Source organism: Pararge aegeria, chromosome 2 (genome assembly GCF_905163445.1).
Source record: "Pararge aegeria chromosome 2, ilParAegt1.1, whole genome shotgun sequence".
NCBI classification, from domain to species: Eukaryota; Metazoa; Arthropoda; class Insecta; order Lepidoptera; family Nymphalidae; genus Pararge; species Pararge aegeria.
The window spans coordinates 17849303-17868540 of NC_053181.1; the positions used below are offsets into that span (position 1 = coordinate 17849303).

The 19238-nt window shown below is 33.4% G+C and overlaps 3 protein-coding genes across 3 annotated transcripts in view; 1 reads left to right on the forward strand and 2 right to left on the reverse strand.

The window, feature by feature from the left end:
- The window catches only part of LOC120629958 (glucose-6-phosphate 1-epimerase), a 55705-nt gene extending 52661 nt beyond the window's left edge, over positions 1 to 3044 (reverse strand). The window contains exons 1-2 of the mRNA XM_039899057.1: positions 2971 to 3044; positions 1129 to 1180 (exon numbers count right to left, since the gene is read on the reverse strand). Of these exons, the coding sequence (XP_039754991.1) occupies positions 1129 to 1180; positions 2971 to 3037 (119 nt within the window). The 5' untranslated portion in view covers positions 3038 to 3044. The remainder of the gene's footprint in view (positions 1 to 1128; positions 1181 to 2970) is intronic.
- A 314-nt stretch (positions 3045 to 3358) lies between these two features.
- Positions 3359 to 14021, forward strand: LOC120632109 (protein disulfide-isomerase A3). The gene is made up of 9 exons (XM_039901906.1): positions 3359 to 3603; positions 3683 to 3891; positions 4439 to 4667; positions 8251 to 8358; positions 9534 to 9666; positions 10458 to 10618; positions 11952 to 12183; positions 12786 to 12923; positions 13443 to 14021. The coding sequence occupies exons 1-9, from the start codon at positions 3455 to 3457 to the stop codon at positions 13545 to 13547; spliced, it is 1464 nt and encodes a 487-aa protein (XP_039757840.1). The 5' UTR covers positions 3359 to 3454; the 3' UTR covers positions 13548 to 14021.
- A 699-nt stretch (positions 14022 to 14720) lies between these two features.
- Positions 14721 to 16315, reverse strand: LOC120631243 (adenylate kinase isoenzyme 6 homolog). Its single transcript, XM_039900726.1, has 4 exons — positions 16273 to 16315; positions 16042 to 16193; positions 15781 to 15926; positions 14721 to 14951 (listed from the first exon to the last, which is right to left on the reverse strand). Exons 1-4 carry the CDS (start codon positions 16313 to 16315, stop codon positions 14762 to 14764), a joined length of 531 nt encoding a protein of 176 aa, XP_039756660.1. The 3' UTR covers positions 14721 to 14761.
- Positions 16316 to 19238: the final 2923 nt, after the last annotated feature.

Sequence of the window (19238 nt, forward strand, 5' to 3'; positions counted from 1 at the left end):
TTATCATAAAAGTCGCAATGACGTAGCACATACTTCTTTCGATGTTCAAAATGAATCGTTTGTAGCCAAAAATACAGCATGTAAAATAGTTTTTTTATGAAATCTATCCCCGTATTAAGTTACGCTAAAATAATTTCAGCGGTTCAGTTAAACATAGGTAACTTATAGCTGTATACAAATGTTGTTATTAATCCCCTAGGAACCTTTATGTTCCTGGGATAAAAAGTATCCTTTGTCCGTTCCCAAACAAATAAACAAACAAACAAACAAACAAACAGACCGACCGACGCACTTTCACATTTATAATATTAGTATGGTTATAAAAATGACATAGTTATGGAACAAAATTCTATTTCGATGAATTTATCAAAAACTTTGAGTTCCATAAACAGAAACTATCGTTGTACAAATTTAAAAGTCTTACAGTCCTTTTAGAACTCCTAGGATAGAGATATTTGTTGTTTAATATCGCGCTTAAAGAAGATACAGTGGATGTGAACGTAGTAAATTCTCTTGCTTGTCTTTTATTCGCGCGATTTAGATAAAGTACCAAACCAGACTAAATCGTGCGAAATTTCTGAATAGACTAATCGAAATAGCAAGAAAGACCTACATAGGTATTAGTCCGCCGGATTAAATGTTATGTTAAGTTACTAGCTGGGATGAGATGAAGTTTAAATCATATAATTGATTATGAATGTAAACTATCCGTGACCTTTAGCTTTATCAGCAGAATAGTGTTACATGATGTTATATAAAGTAGGGTAGTTTTGTAGTTATGGAATATTATACTTCAGTACAGTTGTTTATTCCATGTTATTATGTATTGTGACGGCGTATTCTCAGGTTTTTTATTGTTTTTTAAGTCCGCACAGAAACCATTAGTTTTTCCTGTATAAAGAGAATCCTAAATCTGTCAGTGGGATGCAAGCTACCTATATGCAGAATTTTATTAGTTTGGTGCAGTGCAGTACATAAAACAAATAAACAGGCACAATTCCATATTTAAAATGTATGTGGATGGATACTACTTAATAATAAACTCATTCATTTAAAGATCCAGTTTTGCAAATGAATTTTAATAATTATCATTCAAGTTATACAATTTAATAGAGAAAAGTTACTTACCTTACAAATAATTGTTCTTGATTGTTAACCCGCCATGATACCACTGTAGCACCTGCAAAGAAAAAGGTTGTTAATAAATAATGAAAGAAATGTATTATTGTACTACCGGAATATCCAAATCTCTACCTTAACTCATAAAAATTATGAAATGATGTATGAAAAAGTATCACAATAAAATATATTATATATACAAAATAACTACAATTTCTCATTTTATTTCCTTTTATTTTAGCACATACATTATTTTTGGATTTTTTTTTATACTTCTTTGGTGTCTGTTAAATATTTCTTATACATATTATATTTTATTTTAAACTTAGAATTCATAATTCATTTATTTTAAGTAGGGTTACATTATAAGCACTTTTGAATCATCAAGTCTGTTTATAGTGACTCTACCACAGGTTCAAAAGGCAAATTCTACTGAGAAGAAGCTGGCAAGAAGCTATATTTTAATACAGCTTATACAGGAATAACATTCTTGCAGCCTTCTGACCTGACTCAGATGCTATGCTATGATTTTATGCACTTTATGTGCAAATAAATTATCAATATTTGGTGAGCATATTAATTTAATAATATTAGTGTTAAATTTTAACATTAATAGAAAATACGGTTATTATAGAAGAAAGACTTTAAGCAGAAATTTACAAACAAATACACTTTTTGATGATTAACTTTGTACTTCTTCATTAAAACCAATAGCCAGAATTTAGGTGGTTCAAGTACTTATTTAAAATAGTACTTAATTACTTTGAATAAGTACTTGAAGAGGACAATGTATACCTCAAAGTAGAACCTAGCAATGGATGCCAGTATAATCAGTGTACCTCTTTAATAAATAAAAAACTGACTAATTAGTATTTTTGTGGTATCAAACATGATATAATAATATTATTTTTTCTACTATTTGTAACACCAAGAAATCTGAACCAATAGTAAAAATAAGAGTACAAATACATACAAACTTATCTTTGAAGACCACAATGCTGTAGCTGTGGTCTAACAAGTGGTAGATCCTTGGTTTGATTATAATAAGGAAGGGTCACTTTGGAAATTAATGATTTCTAGATGTTCTCTGATCTGGTCTGGTGGAAGGCTTTAGCCTTGACTAGTTACCGACCCACAATGTGGTTCAAGCAATTTAGCTCAGTATGATGTAGCATAACAATGAAGAGGGGTTAAGGTTTAATTTAATTGCTATATCCCTGACAGGTTAGCCCACCTAAAATCTTCCACTGTATCATTAATTAATACCAGGTGGGTCTGCAGTCCAGGGATAAGTTTTCGTAGAATAAAAAATATATTTTGTATAAATTTGTAAAGGTTGGAAGCAGACTCTGGGTAATGAAGTTCATTCTTTGCAATGTTAATACAAATCGCCTCCTAATTATTTATTAATGTTGCTAGACAGCTTATGAACATTTTTTGTGAGTACATCAAATAACCACTTACAATTTAGAAGCAAGTATACAGTTTACTTCCTACAATCCAATAGCCAAGGTCGCCGCATAGTCAGACAACTTCTTAGTCTATTCATTGAAAAAAAAAACTTGTACTTATAATACCTCCTATTATATTCGACACGATCACCAAAATTTAGATAACGAATTAAATCTCACAAATCATGCCATCATAATTGCATTTAAAGTTGAAACAGCGTGATTTTCGCAATATTTAACTATTTTAAAAGTTCCGCGCATCTATACAAAAATAATAACAAAAAAACTTTTACAGGTTATGCGGCTTTTTTCGAATATATCATAAACTTTACGCAAAGCTAAGGGTTGCATCTTTTGAAATGATAGTAGTTTACGTAAATTATTTTGAAATTAAACTTACCGAAAAGATTTACGGTACAAGTTGTATTGTTGCCTCTGTCGAGAACGACAACACTCGTCGCTGCCATTTTCCAATTGACAGCGAAACCAACTGACAAACCATTGACAAACGAAACAAAGCTTGGAGTGTTTGACATCTATAGTGTTGTGCCAATTAATCGGTAACTGGCGAATATATTTCCAAAGTTACCGGTTCATATTTTTTAACTATACAAAAAGTGCTACAAAAATATTTAAAATACAATTGCGAAGAATTTTGCAGAATAATCAAATAATATACCTGTTCTGTGAAGCGTAACGCTAGATGGGAAATTTAAAATGAACGTATCCGTACACAACCAATCAGAAACAGCCAACGCTGTTCTCGGTTAACGTCAATTGCGGTTGATACGTGTATTTTTCCGGTCCTTGTCCCGTTCTATAGCTTCACGAAGTCGGCGAAGAATAGCGCACGGTTAAAGTAATATCCCAGTGATAGTTTCAAAATGCTAGGATCACTTAAATTATTTTTATATTTAGCTGTTATTTATGTATGTAAAGCCACAGAGGAAGATGTCCTAGAGCTTACAGATTCAGACTTCAGTAGTGCCATAGCCCAACATGATACGGCTCTTGTCATGTTTTACGCTCCATGGTGAGTTAAATTTGAGGTGAACAACCTTTTTATGTACTTTAAATTAAAAGTGTAATGCATATCAATGTCTTCTCGCAAGGTGTGGCCATTGCAAGAGAATAAAACCGGAATACGCGGTTGCTGCCGGTGTTTTAAAAGATGATGACCCACCCGTGGCGTTGGCCAAAGTGGACTGTACTGAGGGGGGTAAAGGCACCTGTGAGAAGTACTCAGTGTCTGGATACCCAACACTTAAAATATTCCGGAAAGGAGAACTTTCACAAGAATACAATGGTCCTAGAGAATCAAGTAAGTAACTTAATAATTAAACATCAATGCTAGCCATGTGCTGCTAATAAAGTCCTTAAAAGCTTAACCTTTATCCAGGACATCAACATTTGGATTACACATTAGTGATTTATTTTGATCAGTAGATCTTATTAAAAGATATATATGCTTCCCTAAAACTTCTATCATGGTATTCTGATAATAATATGTGCCATTAATAGTAAAATTGATACTTTGATTTTTGAAAACTTTTTTTATCAAACATATGTACTTGTTGATTTGTTGACAAACTTATAATCTTTGGATTTGCAGAACAAATTTATGTTTAAATTTATTTTATAGTGTGTGTGTGTTTCTGCCCTGTGCAATCTTTGGATATGCAGAACATATTTTAAAACAATTATTTAATATTAAATAAACATTCTGTATAACATCTGCCTGTTACTCACAAACATTATTATTATTTCATTATCACTAAAAGACACTTTAATCTATTTGTATAGACTGTATTATAATAAAAAGCTCTCTTACACAGTCCTTAATTCTCAATAAAAATAACTTTCTCCAGATGGCATTGTAAAATTCATGCGCGCCCAAGTTGGTCCGAGCTCCAGGGAACTTCTCACTCTGGCCAGTTATGAGGCGATGCTTGCAAAGGATGAAGTTGTAGTCATCGGCTTCTTTGAGAAAGAGACAGACCTCAAGGGTGAATTCCTAAAGACTGCGGACAAGATGAGGGAAGAAATCACCTTTGGGCACTCGTCTACTGAGGAAGTGTTGAAGAAGGCTGGATACAAGTAAGTATTCATCATCAAAATTGTCATCATCATCATCATTTTTACTGTTTACTGGGACACTACAGGGCACTAGTTAAAGATGTGTCTCAGGGATTGATCTCTACGAAAGCTAGACTAAAGCCCTAACTAAACACCACAGCTTAGTCAAGTAAGCATACATAAAAGACTATTGACTAAGTTGTGTGATAGGGGCAGCTCTGTTTTTACCTAAAAAATATTGACGAGACCAAAAACTTCTCTGTTCAATTCTTTTTGGCTCAAAAATTTTTATAAAGACTAGACAATACATTTTGGTACTACTGAATTTGTGTTTTTTTGTCTGAAAATGGCTGTGAATACGATGAATCCTTTACAAGAAAAACAAATTATACATATATATATGTATATAAGGTTTTCATAAAAATCAAAGTCTAGTTAGAATTAGACATTGTTTTTAAGAAAAATAACAAATGAACCATTATCCAGGGAGTCAAAAGGGGAATACATTTGTAAGGATAATGCAGCCTATATTAATGTAACTGAATTGGCATGATTTGCTGATTACTGAAGTGTTGTAACTTCCTGTAAAATGTTATACCTAGCAGCAAATGTGTTCAATTGGTACTGGTTACTTACATATTTGTTAAATAAATACAGCTGGTATAACATGTGAAATGCCCAGTTACAGAGTTAAGTAACATTTTTAATGTTTGCACAATTGTAATTAGTTATTGTTTTGTCTAACATTGGAAGACTTGGAAATATTATACCATTTTAAAGATATCCATTTATATATGAAATCCTCAAATAATTTATATATGAATTATACATATATGCACGATATTTGCATACACAAAAACATAAAATACATTTCTTGCATATATCAGTAATAGTAATCTCAACATTTTTTTTATAAATATGGCTTTCAATATTTATATTCGGAGTTCTGGGTACCCCTGTCCAAATGTGCTGTCCACAATCATTTTAAAAACAAACAATTATAGATAAATTTACAACAACATCTAAAATTACGATATATCAATATAATCTTGCAGTTTCATTCACAGAACGACTATAGCGACTGCATAAATACCCTCGTATTTATATGAACAAACATTACTTTAAAAATATTATTAGTGTGTACGTAACATTCTTAAGTGTAATGTCACATTATATAAATTTGATTTGTGTAAAGCGTTGCCCTTACTAACGCGTCCAATGCATCCCACTTTCGACCAATAGCAAGATGGTTGCAAAAACCGGACATGTGATTGGTAAAAAAATCTTACGCAACGGGGCTTGGTTTGGTCTTGTCTTAGCTTTGACGCACCTTACGAGCGGTAGCGAGATTATAGAAGGTTCATTAATTTAACCTCGCAATAGTAACTAGTATTTTCATAAATATCAGTCAATCAATGAATATTTAAGTTAAACACATAAATGTTTTGTATATAAAAACATTAGTTACGCCATTCACGGATGCGGATAGGCCTCGTTTGGCTTGAAATTGTTTAGTATTGCAGCAATTTACTGCTATTAAATATTATTAAACGATAGTCAGACATTATCGCTATAAAGAAAATATAGTTTTATGTTATCAATATGTTTTTAGGCATATTCACATTCGCGCTCTGTTATCTAAAGTGTACTATTTTGAAGTGATTCTTCTTGCCATATTTAATAAAAAGGTTCCGATAATAGGAAACTCCTGATCACGCAATCCCTAATAGCACATAATTTAGAAACACTAATGTAATTTTAATTAATGGATCTTTGCTGTCTGATAAATAAATGAATAGGGACGGCCGACAAAAGTCCATAGTATATATAATAATATAAATGTATATAAGCCCGTTTTTCGACATTAGCATGTCGCGTGTCAGCGCATCGAACCTAAAAAAAAATCCAGTAGAAAAAGTTACTGAACGCGCCTTCAACTTTTATTCACAATAACACAATATTACTTATCAGTTCAGTAATTTCTATAAGTGTACAAATAATAAACACTTTGAATTAAAAAACTTCAGTTGAATAATATTACAGATGGAAAACACGTCAAACAAGATATAACAATTTCCTTTGTAAATTAAACAATATAGCTTGTTTTATGTACAAAGGAAATTGTTATATCTATTTTAATATTTGTTATTGCGATATGTGATGTGCAGGACAATAATTATGGAGAATCACGAATATTCTACAAAATATGTATGTAATTTATGTGTAATTGTAATATAAACGTCATTTTCCTTTCATACATGAAAGCTGTGTATAGAAATTAACTGTAAGTACCTATAACTAATTTATACTCGTGTAAGGAATTATTAGTTACAAGTATTAGAACTGTAGTAGGATAGCGATGAGGCCTCGAAAAGATCCAAATATACATAACCATACAAATATCACTTTATTAAATTACTTTATAAACTAGGACAAGATGAACTTATTGTTGACAATCTCGCATTTCACTCCCTGACCCCCCAGAGAACGATCCAACCAACCCGCCAAGAAGAAAAAACCCAATCCCCCGCCAAAACTCACAGCCGTCCAGGTAGGATCCAATTAATTTGATTGGTTGCCGCCGTTATGCGTCTAGCGGCGTTAACCAATCGGAGAATGACAACCGATCGTCTCGTTCAAAAATAAGATTAAATTAAAAAAATAACAAACAAGTGGAAATTATAACGGTAGTTCAATTTAAATCCTATCACAATTTATAAGTAAAAAATTATAATATTGTTGATTGGATGATGATGTTATTAAGATTACATCTATTATGTTTACTATTCTGCCCAATTCTAGCCACGAATTCAAATAGTTTGATGCCATTATGTCCCAAGTTAACAAAACATAGATTTAGAATTATGTTGGATTTGTTATAAAATATTATGAGTTCTGATGTGTAATGTAAATTGATAGATTAAACTTCATGATTTTTTTTAAATGCCGCGTAATAGGTCACGTCAAACTGCGTGACCGTCATAATTATATACATATGTTCAAATAAAGTGATCGAGTGAATAGAGTCTAAATCTTCTAAATAATGGAAATGAATCGAAAATGATTGGTGGTGACTACATACCGCATTTTACAAATACGTATGTACTCCAAATAAAATATTAATTAATGTTCAACGAAATAAGAAAAACGGTTAAACTTGGCAAGACGAAATAGCGAAGCGAATCGTCTTACATAGCGGATCTCTAACTTCTCCGATTCACTTTGGTGTGGATCATTTAGTTTTTAATAGGTACTATGTATCATCTTTCTATTCTCTCCAACAGTTTTATTTAGATAAAAGGAATGGAAAGAATATTGTCAGAAATGTTTTCTTTGTGTTGTTTCCTTGGGAATGATCCGCAAATATACAATAATTTTTTTTTATTTTAATTATGTATTGTAATTTAAAAATAGAATTATGTTTAAGTTTAATTTGTTGATTTCAAATTTTATTATCATTAAAAAAATATTGGACAATCGTTTAACGTAAGGGACATTCTATATAAATACATTTTAGTTTTTTTTTTAATTACTGTCCGATTGCGTATTTGTGATGTTTATTTTGAGTGCGCATAATAAATTTTCTATTGATCTTTGTCAACAGAAATAACGTCGTTCTCTACCGCCCCAAGCGTACGCACAACAAATTTGAAGATTCGTCCATCGTTTACAACGGCGAGGGTTCGCTCAAGGCCTTCATCAAGGATAACTAGTGAGTGATCTGTTTATTACTCCACTACAAGGTGGCCCTAAAATGGTAGCGGGCTAAGCTATTAGGATTATGGAATTTATATTAAACCCTAACGATTTCTACGTGGCATCATACCTGAACGCTAAATCGCTTAGCAGTGGCACGTCTTTGTCGGAAGGGTCGTAATTAGTCACAGTCATAGCCTCGCAACGGAAGATATTTTATTTTATACAATATTTTCGTCATTATCATTTTACCGGCCTACTACAGGGCACGGGTCTCATACAACATTGGGAAGGGTTAAGGCCGTTGTCCACCACGCTGGCCCAGTGTAGATTGGTGGACTCCACACACCTTTGAGAACATTATGGAGAACTCTCAGGTATGCAGGTTTCCACACGATGTTTTTCTTCACTGTTTAAGCCACTTAGAGGTTCGTCCTGGGATTCGAACTCGACCTCGCGAAAGTGAAGCCGAAATCCTAACCACTGGGATACTACTGTATGTTACTATTAATTTGTTAAGTTTATTTTAATTGTTATTGAAGAGCGGAGTCTTCTGACACAGAGGTAGTAATTCTACTCTTAAGAGAACACTTCAGCGAAACAGACATTTTTATATTTTTTATTACTGGTTTCGTCAAGATCTTAAGCCGGTACGTGGGTTACAAAAGTTCGTTTATCTCTCTCGGTACTCTGCTCTTTTTCCGGAATTAGAAATACTTAACCTATGTATGTCTATAGTGTCATCGGCCAGAAAGCGTCCTTTCCATACACCTTTCTAAGAGCGCGCTACCAAACCCAACCAGCCTATAGACGGCCGATTGACGCAGTGTGCAGCGACCATGCTTTCTGAGTCCATGTTTGTGGGTTCGATTCCCACAGCTGGAAAATGTTTGTGTGATGAACATGAATGTTTTTCAGTTTCTGGGTGTTTACTTGTATATTATAAGTATTTTTACTGGTCACGTACTGGTGGATATTCGATCATAATTAATTTGAGTTATAAGTTTTTACATTATTAAGGTTGTATTGTAAATAAGCACCCCTTGTTACAACTGGAAGGACCTTCACTCTGTAACACACGTTTTCCTTCAACAGAGGTTAGGGCATTCATGTAATTATTGTATCGATTAGTTTTAGCCTGAATAAATGATTATTTTATAATATGTGCCTAAATTACTGTAACCTTTTTAGCCACGGCCTGGTCGGTCTGCGTCAGAAGGAGAACATCAACGACTTCAGCAACCCGCTGGTCGTCGCATACTACGATGTGGACTACGTGAAGAATCCCAAGGGCACCAACTACTGGAGGAACCGTATGTTGAAGGTATTTAATTTTTCTTTTTCTTTTTAACTTTTTAGACACATCTCTATTATAACTGTTTCTAATTAACCGATAAAAGAAATCAAGCATTACGTACAATCGTATTAAATATAAAGAAGGAGCAAAATAAAATAAAAAAATAAGTTTTAAACGCAAGTTATAACATTTATTCGCTAGCAATCGTAGAGTAAAGTGTACCTTATGCCTTATGTGGTTTTAAAGTTGCAAGTTCTGATTTTGTACTACTCGCAAATTCTTATTTTTAAACTCATGTTTCGGCGAATCGTACCTTAAACGCAAAGTCAAATTGCAAATACATTTTACTTTAAATTAAGGGTGTTTGAATCTACAAACAATCTTATGATTGCATTGTATGCTCAGGGCATAGAATTAAAAACATACAGAACCTTCATTCAACCATTATAGAATGAACTGCATTGTGTCCAAAAACAATGAAAATGCTTCTCATATCGCTGTTTCCTTCCTTCTCATTTTCACACTTTATGAGAAAGGTTTAGAACATTACAGATAAAATAAATACTGACGGCTGTTAAATGGATTGATGTGACGTTACCGCCTGTTCGGGAAATAATACAAAATATAATTTTATGCTTTAATATTAGCAGTGTACGTGGTTTCTGTATTATATTCTATATATATTTATTCCAATCGTAAAATTGATGTCATGTTACAAAACCAGGCTGATATTCGCTATTCGAACGACACCTGCGCAACCACTTGTCACTATCTTCAGTTCGGACACAGATTAACTACAAAGTTATATTATTTAACAGGTTGCCAAAGAGATGTCCGAAGTGACGTTCGCTATCAGCGACAAAGACGACTTCGTCCATGAGCTCAACGACTACGGCATCGACTTTGCGAAGGGCGACAAACCCGTAGTTGCCGGCAAGGATATCGATGGAAACAAATTCGTCATGAGCAAAGAATTCAGGTAATATATCAGAATATATTTTAGACGTGAACGTAAAACTAAAGCTTTTTTTGTTTGTATAGTAATAACCAGTAATGACATTCGGAAGTATCTTCTATATAAGGTTTTAATAAAGGTTCCCATGTCATAAATTTCTAATCTCTTCTTAGACCAGACCGCGTTTGAAACCCTCCTAGCTTTAGTTTTAAGTTAACGAATCCAGTTATCACCATCACTAACATTAGTGTAACATGTTAAAAGTATGAACTCTTCATAAGTGCCTGTGATAAGGTCTACATGAATAAAACATTTTGAATTTGAATTTGAATATTAGTATATATTATAAACTTTGTTCTAAATAACATTAGATCGGCTTATGCCTTATTTTATGTCTAATAAGCACAGTCTTACTATCATTTGTTACCAGCTTATCATTGCTGTGGAAACGCAACACAATTGTTTTTTTCCTTATCAACCAAACAATATAGGTATTCATGCTTCAGTTATTTTTATTGCTTGAAACACATTCTTGAATCCAGTTTTTATTAAAAACAGATTATTAAAGAACTATACATCAATACATTATAGATTCAATGTTATCTGTCAATGGGCTGTGGTTTTAATTTAAGTTATTAAAATATTACTTGCTTTAAAGATGTTTAAAGACGTTGGGCTAGTAGTGAAAGGTCATACAAATACAAATACAAATACAAATATAAAACACACAAATTAGAAAAGAACATACTTGAAAAAAAACATCCATACTTAACCTGAAAGTTCTAATATAGATCAATACATGTATAGATTGGCTTCCCCCAAAATTTCTTAAATCTAATTTAAAAGTAGTACAATAACACTGTACATATGGCCTCTCCTAAATTTATTATTTTATATTTTTTTAACTTAGGGCAAAAGCAGTAGCGTGCACTTAATATATGCACAAAAGCCCTGCACCCTAAAATTTTTGTATAACTTATAAAGGGGAGGGATTTTTCAATTCTGTGCCATATTCCTTTTTATGCATAACCTGCTCGAACCCTGTGCACGCCATAATAAGACAGGGCATAAGACTACATAACTTTTTTTTTAATTCTCTATTCTCTCAATAATTTATATAATACATATATATAAGTATATATCAGAGGCAACCTTTTATATGTACCCTACATATTTTTAAGTGAATGAGGTAAATCACTGAACCAGCTGTATGGGCACTATGCAGACTGTTCTGTGACATCTCTCATTTGAAATCCCCCGGATAGCAAACTGGCTGCAAATTGATAAAACATTATCATCGTTTATATATCCCTTGATATTCTTCTAATAATAGTTTTACTTTTTTTTTTTATTACAGCATAGAAAACGTGATTGCTTTCGCCAAGGACCTTCTAGATGGGAAACTAGAGCCGTTCATTAAGTCTGAACCTCTACCAGAGAAGAACGATGGACCAGTTAAGGTTGCTGTGGGCAAGAACTTCAAGGAACTGGTGACTGACAGCGGCAGAGATGCTCTCGTCGAGTTCTATGCACCTTGGTGTGGACATTGCCAGAAACTTACTCCGGTGTGGGAGGAGCTTGGTGAGAAGGTGTGTAACAGTTCGCCGTTATATTTCTATAGTTCATTATGACACAAGTGCAAAAAATGGACAGTTAAAGTCAAAACCCGAAACATTTCAAGTTTTATCAATGCATTCTGTATTTTTTTCAGTAGATTTCTAACGAAAGCTACTAAATAGGTACTGCAAATTACCGCAAATTTATTGCACACAATCCTACAAGGATTGAGGGTGATTTTTTATGCAAAATTTAATATATTTCTTGCCTGCATAGTATTTCAGCTTGCAAAATGAATGGGATTCAGAATAGAATTTGTTTTTTAGTACATATTACCTATGTTTGGCTCAACTGTTGAGTCAATCTTAACGTAATTTAGTACAGAGATAGATTGCAGCCTGAACTTATAAAGAATAGTTTTAAATCCCAGAAATTTTAATTAAAATATATTAATAGCGGTACAGCTACATACCTATGATAAACGCGGGTCCGGCTTGGTAATATATATTGTTTTTAATGTTGCGACCTCAACATTTCAATCTCAATGCATAAGAAGGTAAACTTAAAAATAATAGTCCATTCCTGTTCTTATATGTACATATATCTAAAATATATACATCTCTTTGGATTACAGCTGAAGGACGAGGAGGTTGATATCATTAAGATGGATGCCACCACAAACGACTGGCCCAAATCCCTCTACGAAGTGTCTGGCTTCCCCACCATCTACTGGAAACCCAAGGACACAAATAAGAAACCTGTCAGATACAATGTAAGTAACTTGAGCAATTACAATGTAACGGTTATGTATTTTTAACTCGAATACAAAAGAGTTAACGGTTTTTTTGTAAGTTGTAGGTTTTTAGACGTTCATATGTTTACATTACCATCGTTTCAACGGAAGAACTCGTAGGATTTTAATGAGGCGGCGGTAAGGTTACTCGAAAATTTTTGTGCGGCCGTCGCTGCGTTGTTTACCGATCGCGAGGAATTTAAATCTTATTGCGTAAATAACACACGATACCTAATCTGAACGCAGCCTAAAGTGTTTGTCTAAGCATTTAGTCAGTGGCGTTACTGGACAGGTCCCATCCCCCTAAGTTAAAAACTCAAAAAACGGCTCATTTTTTTTTGTATCACTAGAGTTGACCCTTGACTGCAATCTCACCTGGTGGTAAGTGATGATGCAGTCTAAGATGGTAGCGAGCTAATAGCAGTTATATTCAACGTGACATCGTACCGGAACTCATAGCAACACGTCTTATAATTGCAATAATTTCGTTCTTTACAGGGCGGCCGTGCTGTTGAAGACTTCATCAAATATGTATCCGAAAACGCCTCCAGCGACCTCAAAGGCTTTGACAAGAAAGGCAATGCACTGAAGGATGAATTGTAGACAATACTATCCATGAAAGATCTGTGTGTGCATGAGATGAATGTATGTGGTGTGCAAGAGTTCACTCGCACATATTAAAATCTATTTTGTTATAATACTACAATGTAGTCTAAGAGCGTAAGGAACATTTTAGTAACGTTTTGGAATACCTATCATCAATGTATTTCAAACGATGCTGATAAAAAAGCTTTTCTTGGTGTCATTCCATTTGTTTATGAGTGAGTTACTGAGATTTATCATTTAAATTTGGGTGGTAGTCATTGTTGTATGAGAGTGAGATGATATTGTATGTATAATTTGTGTATTAACATTATATTAATTAATATTCACCAACCAAGGTTTTTCATAGACCCTAAATAATGAAGCGGAATCAGAAAACCGATTCTAACAGTGAATTAAATACAGTAATTCTTATTTGCATTTCTTATTTTGTCAGTGTAACACTTAATAAATTAGGAATTATTTATAATAAAAGTGCGTTTGATTTTTCTATCCATTCTTTGTATAACCAGAAGCACAAGATTTGTTCGCTCGCGATCAAGCTGTCGTTTTCGAGTATGGCAATACTTGAACATCGGAGTAAAATGGATCTTATATTCATTGAAATTGAACCCTTTTTTCAGCAGTAGACTTATAAGCTAGTGATGATACAAGGGTTTAGGAGGTGAACACGAATTCCCCTTGTGGTCTTAAACCGGTAGCTAGCAGTCTTAATACATCTTAGAGTCAAATGCCTACTTATCTCACTTTCGGTGAACGGCAAAAAAGAGGTCCAGCATTTGTTATCTATATAATAGGTTCATTAAAGTCATAAAACTGACATCCTTTTTCCACAGTATACAGTATGAAAAAGATGGCTCTACTCTAAGACTTGCAACATCAGTTGAGAGATTTTTGTAAAACTATCTGCATGTTGCAGCAGGCTAACCTGTTACGGGTATATGTATACAGCGTTCTATTACTCCTGATCTATTTGTATGCATCGCTCTGGAACATTGAACGGCTTAGTCTTTGCCGGTAGAGTTGTAACTAGCAACAGCTGAAGCCTCCCGAAAGACCAGACCCGAGAATCTTCAGAATTTATAAACCCCAAATTTAGAGGAAGCTGGGTATAAAATCTAGTATAGAAATTAATCAACCTTTATTATCAAAAATAAACTTAATAATGGAAATATCACGATAAATAAATACGAATTTAATTTGTACAGTAAAATTTATATATTGTCTTCCTTCCACCTCTCTATCCACTGTACAATTCCTTCCACATTACTGTGCAATTGCTCCTCAGTGTTGTTCTGCAGCTCTTGGACTATTTCTGGTTTGTATGAAGATTGGGCCTCCTCCAACAATGTCTCAAATATTTCACACTGTATGTTGTCCTCTAATTTTTTTCCAGTGTATCCTCTGAAAGATTACATTAGTTAACATTAGTTACTTTCACCAGGATTGTATTACATTCGAAATTGTAACCAAATTCTGCCATTAGGTTAGCCACTTTTTTATTACAGATTTTTTTATTACACTAGAGTTTAGCCCTTGACAACACTCTCACATAATAGTCAGTGATCATACAAACTAAGATTGTAGTGGGCTAACGTATTAGAGCTATGAGGGGTTTAATACTAAATTGTGAACTTACAATTTTTCTATGCAACTGATGTTTTTACAGGAAAATTAATGTAGTAGAAATACTTTACTATCAAAACATTAAGGAATACAGATAATACATAAGTTGGTTAAAAAAATTACAGGCTTGCAAAGGCTGCAAGCAATCTGCCACATGCAACCTTACCTAACCAGACTTATAACAACAGAAAATAATTGACGGGCAAAGGTAGGGGAAGAAGGAAGTTACAGCAAATTGCTGGAAGGAAAAGAAGGAATAATTATAGCCACGGAAAGTCAATTGAAAATAACATAAATTAAATTAATTTGTAAATAAATTTTAATATCTCAGATTTTTTTACCGAGTAATAACATTAAGTAGTTGTATTACTACAAAAATAATAACATATAATATAAATAGTAGTAAAAATTCATCACCTAACCATCCAGGTAATTTTGCCTTGAATTTAAAAAATAACAGAGAAAATCATAGCACTGTCTTTTTTACCAGTTTTATGATATCTCTCGAATAATTTAATCACCCACTTTTTGATGCAACTGGGTGTTTTTTGGTGTTTCTACTCATTTTTGATGCAAAAAAAACAAGAATCTGTAGACTATTAAATACCTGGCTGACAATCTGTCATATAATGTAGTATTATTTGCTCTTATAACAAACACACCGTCAAACCACCTCTCAGGGAAAAACTCGCAGCCATGATAGTCAACAATGTTGCCGCCCTTTGCCATCATGCCTTCCATGATATCCAATAACTGAAATTAATATAAAAAAATGGTTGTACATCCAAAAGAATTAACATGTTTTCAAACAATGTATTTATTTCAAAATAATAAGAACTTTCTAATTTATCATGTTAGTCAGGATTACCTTATCTTCATTTAGAAAAGGGCACTGATATTCTGGATCATACTCATCTAAGCAACTGTACTCTTCAGCAAGTTTTGAAACTTCTCTCCATGGATATTTAATTCTTTCAGATAGCAATTTGGAAATAGTTGATTTACCTACGCCCGGAGTGCCTAGGTGACAAATCAGTTTTATTTTATGAAAGATTGAAATGAAACCTACAATATGTGCAGGAAATAGTATAAATTTTACCCGTTATTAGTATATTTGGCAAATTTCTATGTTTTGCTGTCATTTTTTACTACTTTACAAAAATTAGTTGTATTCTAGGTTATTTTAAACTTTGATTTCAATCCACACTGGCACACTGGACTTGTTTTCTTTCTAGATGACAGATTTTTAATTCTCAGAATATAGACAATAAAAATCACAGATAAAAATTTTAATCTAGACGTCACCACGGACTTTTAAAATACGGATCTTAAAATTCCTATAATCCTTCGAAATATATATTAGACTAGAGTCTTATGTATATTATCCTAGAGGTTATTATAGACTAGAGTCTAATATATATTTCGAAGGATTATAGATTGGATTTAATAGCTTTTAAGACTTGACTATGGAGGGTAGAGGTAAGGAGAGTCATCTTATATGGGAGAAAAGTTGAAAAAGTGTCCAGATGTATGCGCTAAATAACAGTTCAAAAATCCTCCACAATGGCGCTGGTGGATGCACAGGGTATGGTATGAATGTAGCAATCGTAGATGAATTGAAGTATGCCGAGTTAAAAAATTTAATGTCATTATCGACTAAAGTAGTTAATTATTGAGAATTTCAACAACTTACGTTGTACAAAAAACAAGAATCTGTAGACTATTAAATACCTGGCTGATATATTGTGGTAAATATAACCTTACTTCCTTGTTTATTTTTCAAGCCTACTCTAACAATATTTGGTTTGGCGCTTCTTTTAAGAGTTACCTTGATGCAAATGTGGCGCCATCCTAATTTAATACATTTTGACGACACTTTTTCATATACACAGATGATCCTCCTTACCTCTACCCTCCATACACTTGACAATAGATTGTCAAGTAAGATTAAAAACTATTTTGACACGTCAAAGCTAACTAAGAAAAAAGTGCCAGGCATTGATTTAAGTTACTATAGTATTTGTAAGTTCACTGATGCCTGGCAAAACATGTAAATTATTTTTTCAATGAGTAAAACATATTAAGCTGCACACATATATATTACAAGAATATATTTTAAGCTTGTTGAATATTTACATTAATAATTCTTTATTATGATCGGTTATTTAGTTCTGCCATAATTTGGCAAAGATCTAGTGAATATCATTGGAGGTTATTATGAATCCTAAACGCAACGCAGCAGGACCGTGAGACTTAATAACACGATAGAAATGCAAACTTTTATTGCATTCATTACAGGTTAGCGTTGACGGCATTTTCACTTGATGGTAAGTGATAATGCAGTCTTATTGGAGCGGGCTGACTTATTATGAGTATGGTAGTTAAATTAAACCGATAACTCTAATCAGTATATATTTAAGTGTCATCGATGTAATTTGAACTTGGGTATTTATGTTTTTATGTATGTATAAATAATATATAAATTTTGGTATTTTTATGTATTTACTTTTGACTATATATATTTTTAGTAGGTACGCTTAAAGCACTTGCTCTCTTCCCACAGGTTCTGTCCTTCAAAGATTGCCTGTAAGAGAATGGTTGCAGCAATAAAGCTGCTTTGTATGCCTACATTTTTAATTTATTTCTTATTCTTATTATTTCGTTTTGCGTGCAATAAAGTGTTTCTTTTTCTTTTTCAGTTTCCAAGCGGCGTCATACTGAAACTCTTAGCGCTAGTACAGACATGCGCACCATGCGTTTGCGAATCGCGCGGTTTGAACCAGCAAAATTGTGATGCTATTCAGACACCGGCGGTTATTATGCGGGGATAATGTCATTTTGAAAGTGGAGGACGTCGAAAAAGTGTTTTTACTGTGGTTGCTCCGTAAAAAAAGAAAAGAAAAAGGCGGTGTTGGGTGCATCCAATATCAAGTGACCTATTAGTACATGGTTAGTTTTTAACGTTGTATCCCAATGTAAGAATGTACGCAAAAAATTAAAAAGCTCGGTTCTTGATTACTTTATTTGAGTAATCTTCACACTGAAGATTCCATATTGCAGGTCTCTTCTCCACTTCATCAACAAATAGTTTAAACGATCCATGGCAAACTCACGAGCTGTGACGTGCTAACTGCATGATGTCCGCAACGCACCTGAACGCGAAGTAAGGACTCTATAGCAATAGTAACGAGCGGGAGCAGCGCGATTCTATTTTCTGGCGGTTGGGTTGCAGTAACCGCATGGCTTTATTAACCGCACGGTAATGTCTGAACGATTACTTATAACTCGTATAAATAAGACCCGCGCGATTTCGATGCGATTGTATACAAATTCAGAAATTACAAATCACCAAATTGCCCCTGGCGAGAATCTGTGTTTAAAAGACCAAGGCATTCACTAAAGTCGTCAAAAATATTATAAATATAAAATATTTAATCGGTTGTTAAATTCTTTAAAATTACGATCTTTCTGTTTGAAATCGGAAATCTGGGTTTCTGACACACATCACTAAAAGTTAATGACATAATGAACGGTAAACGGTTCCGTTTTTTAGGTTATAAATAAAAAATATTTTTTTAGCGTATGTTGAAAACAGTAGGATATCTATATAAATACTGTCGAAGAATATGAAAATACGTAAACCCCATGGAATAACAAGAGGTCAAGTTATTTTCGTGACTATACTAGGTGTCTTTGGTGGAGTCTACGTTTGGCGGCCACTATTTGACCAGCATTTCCCAAGAAAGAAAAAAGAACTAGCAGTTGATAACACAGAAAAACCCGTTTCGTAATAAAAATGGGGATCCTAAAAAACTGGTTTAAAACGTCCAGTCCCATGGTCAAAGTGCTAATGGCTATTTCAGTCACGTCTGGTGTTGTTGTTATCAATAAGTTATATTATGCCCCATATGCTAGAAGACAGCGACACCTGAAATCTGAAGAATGGGCCAACATGATCCTGGACCAAGAAGAGGCCATGAAAGAATCTATGGGAACTTAGTAGTATATAAGAAAAATTGTATGAATACAATTATGTAATTAGTTACTTATGTTATACTTATCCAG

Coding starts and splice junctions, on each gene's coding strand:
- LOC120632109 (XM_039901906.1), top strand. CDS start 3,455: ATGCTAGGATCACTTAAATTATTTTTATATTTAGCTGTTATTTATGTA. Junction 12,184..12,785: donor GGGAGGAGCTTGGTGAGAAG/GTGTGTAACAGT, acceptor TTTGGATTACAG/CTGAAGGACGAGGAGGTTGA. Junction 12,924..13,442: donor AGAAACCTGTCAGATACAAT/GTAAGTAACTTG, acceptor CGTTCTTTACAG/GGCGGCCGTGCTGTTGAAGA.
- LOC120631243 (XM_039900726.1), bottom strand. CDS start 16,315: ATGACAGCAAAACATAGAAATTTGCCAAATATACTAATAACGG. Junction 16,194..16,272: donor GCCAAATATACTAATAACGG/GTAAAATTTATA, acceptor TTTGTCACCTAG/GCACTCCGGGCGTAGGTAAA. Junction 15,927..16,041: donor CTTTTCTAAATGAAGATAAG/GTAATCCTGACT, acceptor TATTAATTTCAG/TTATTGGATATCATGGAAGG.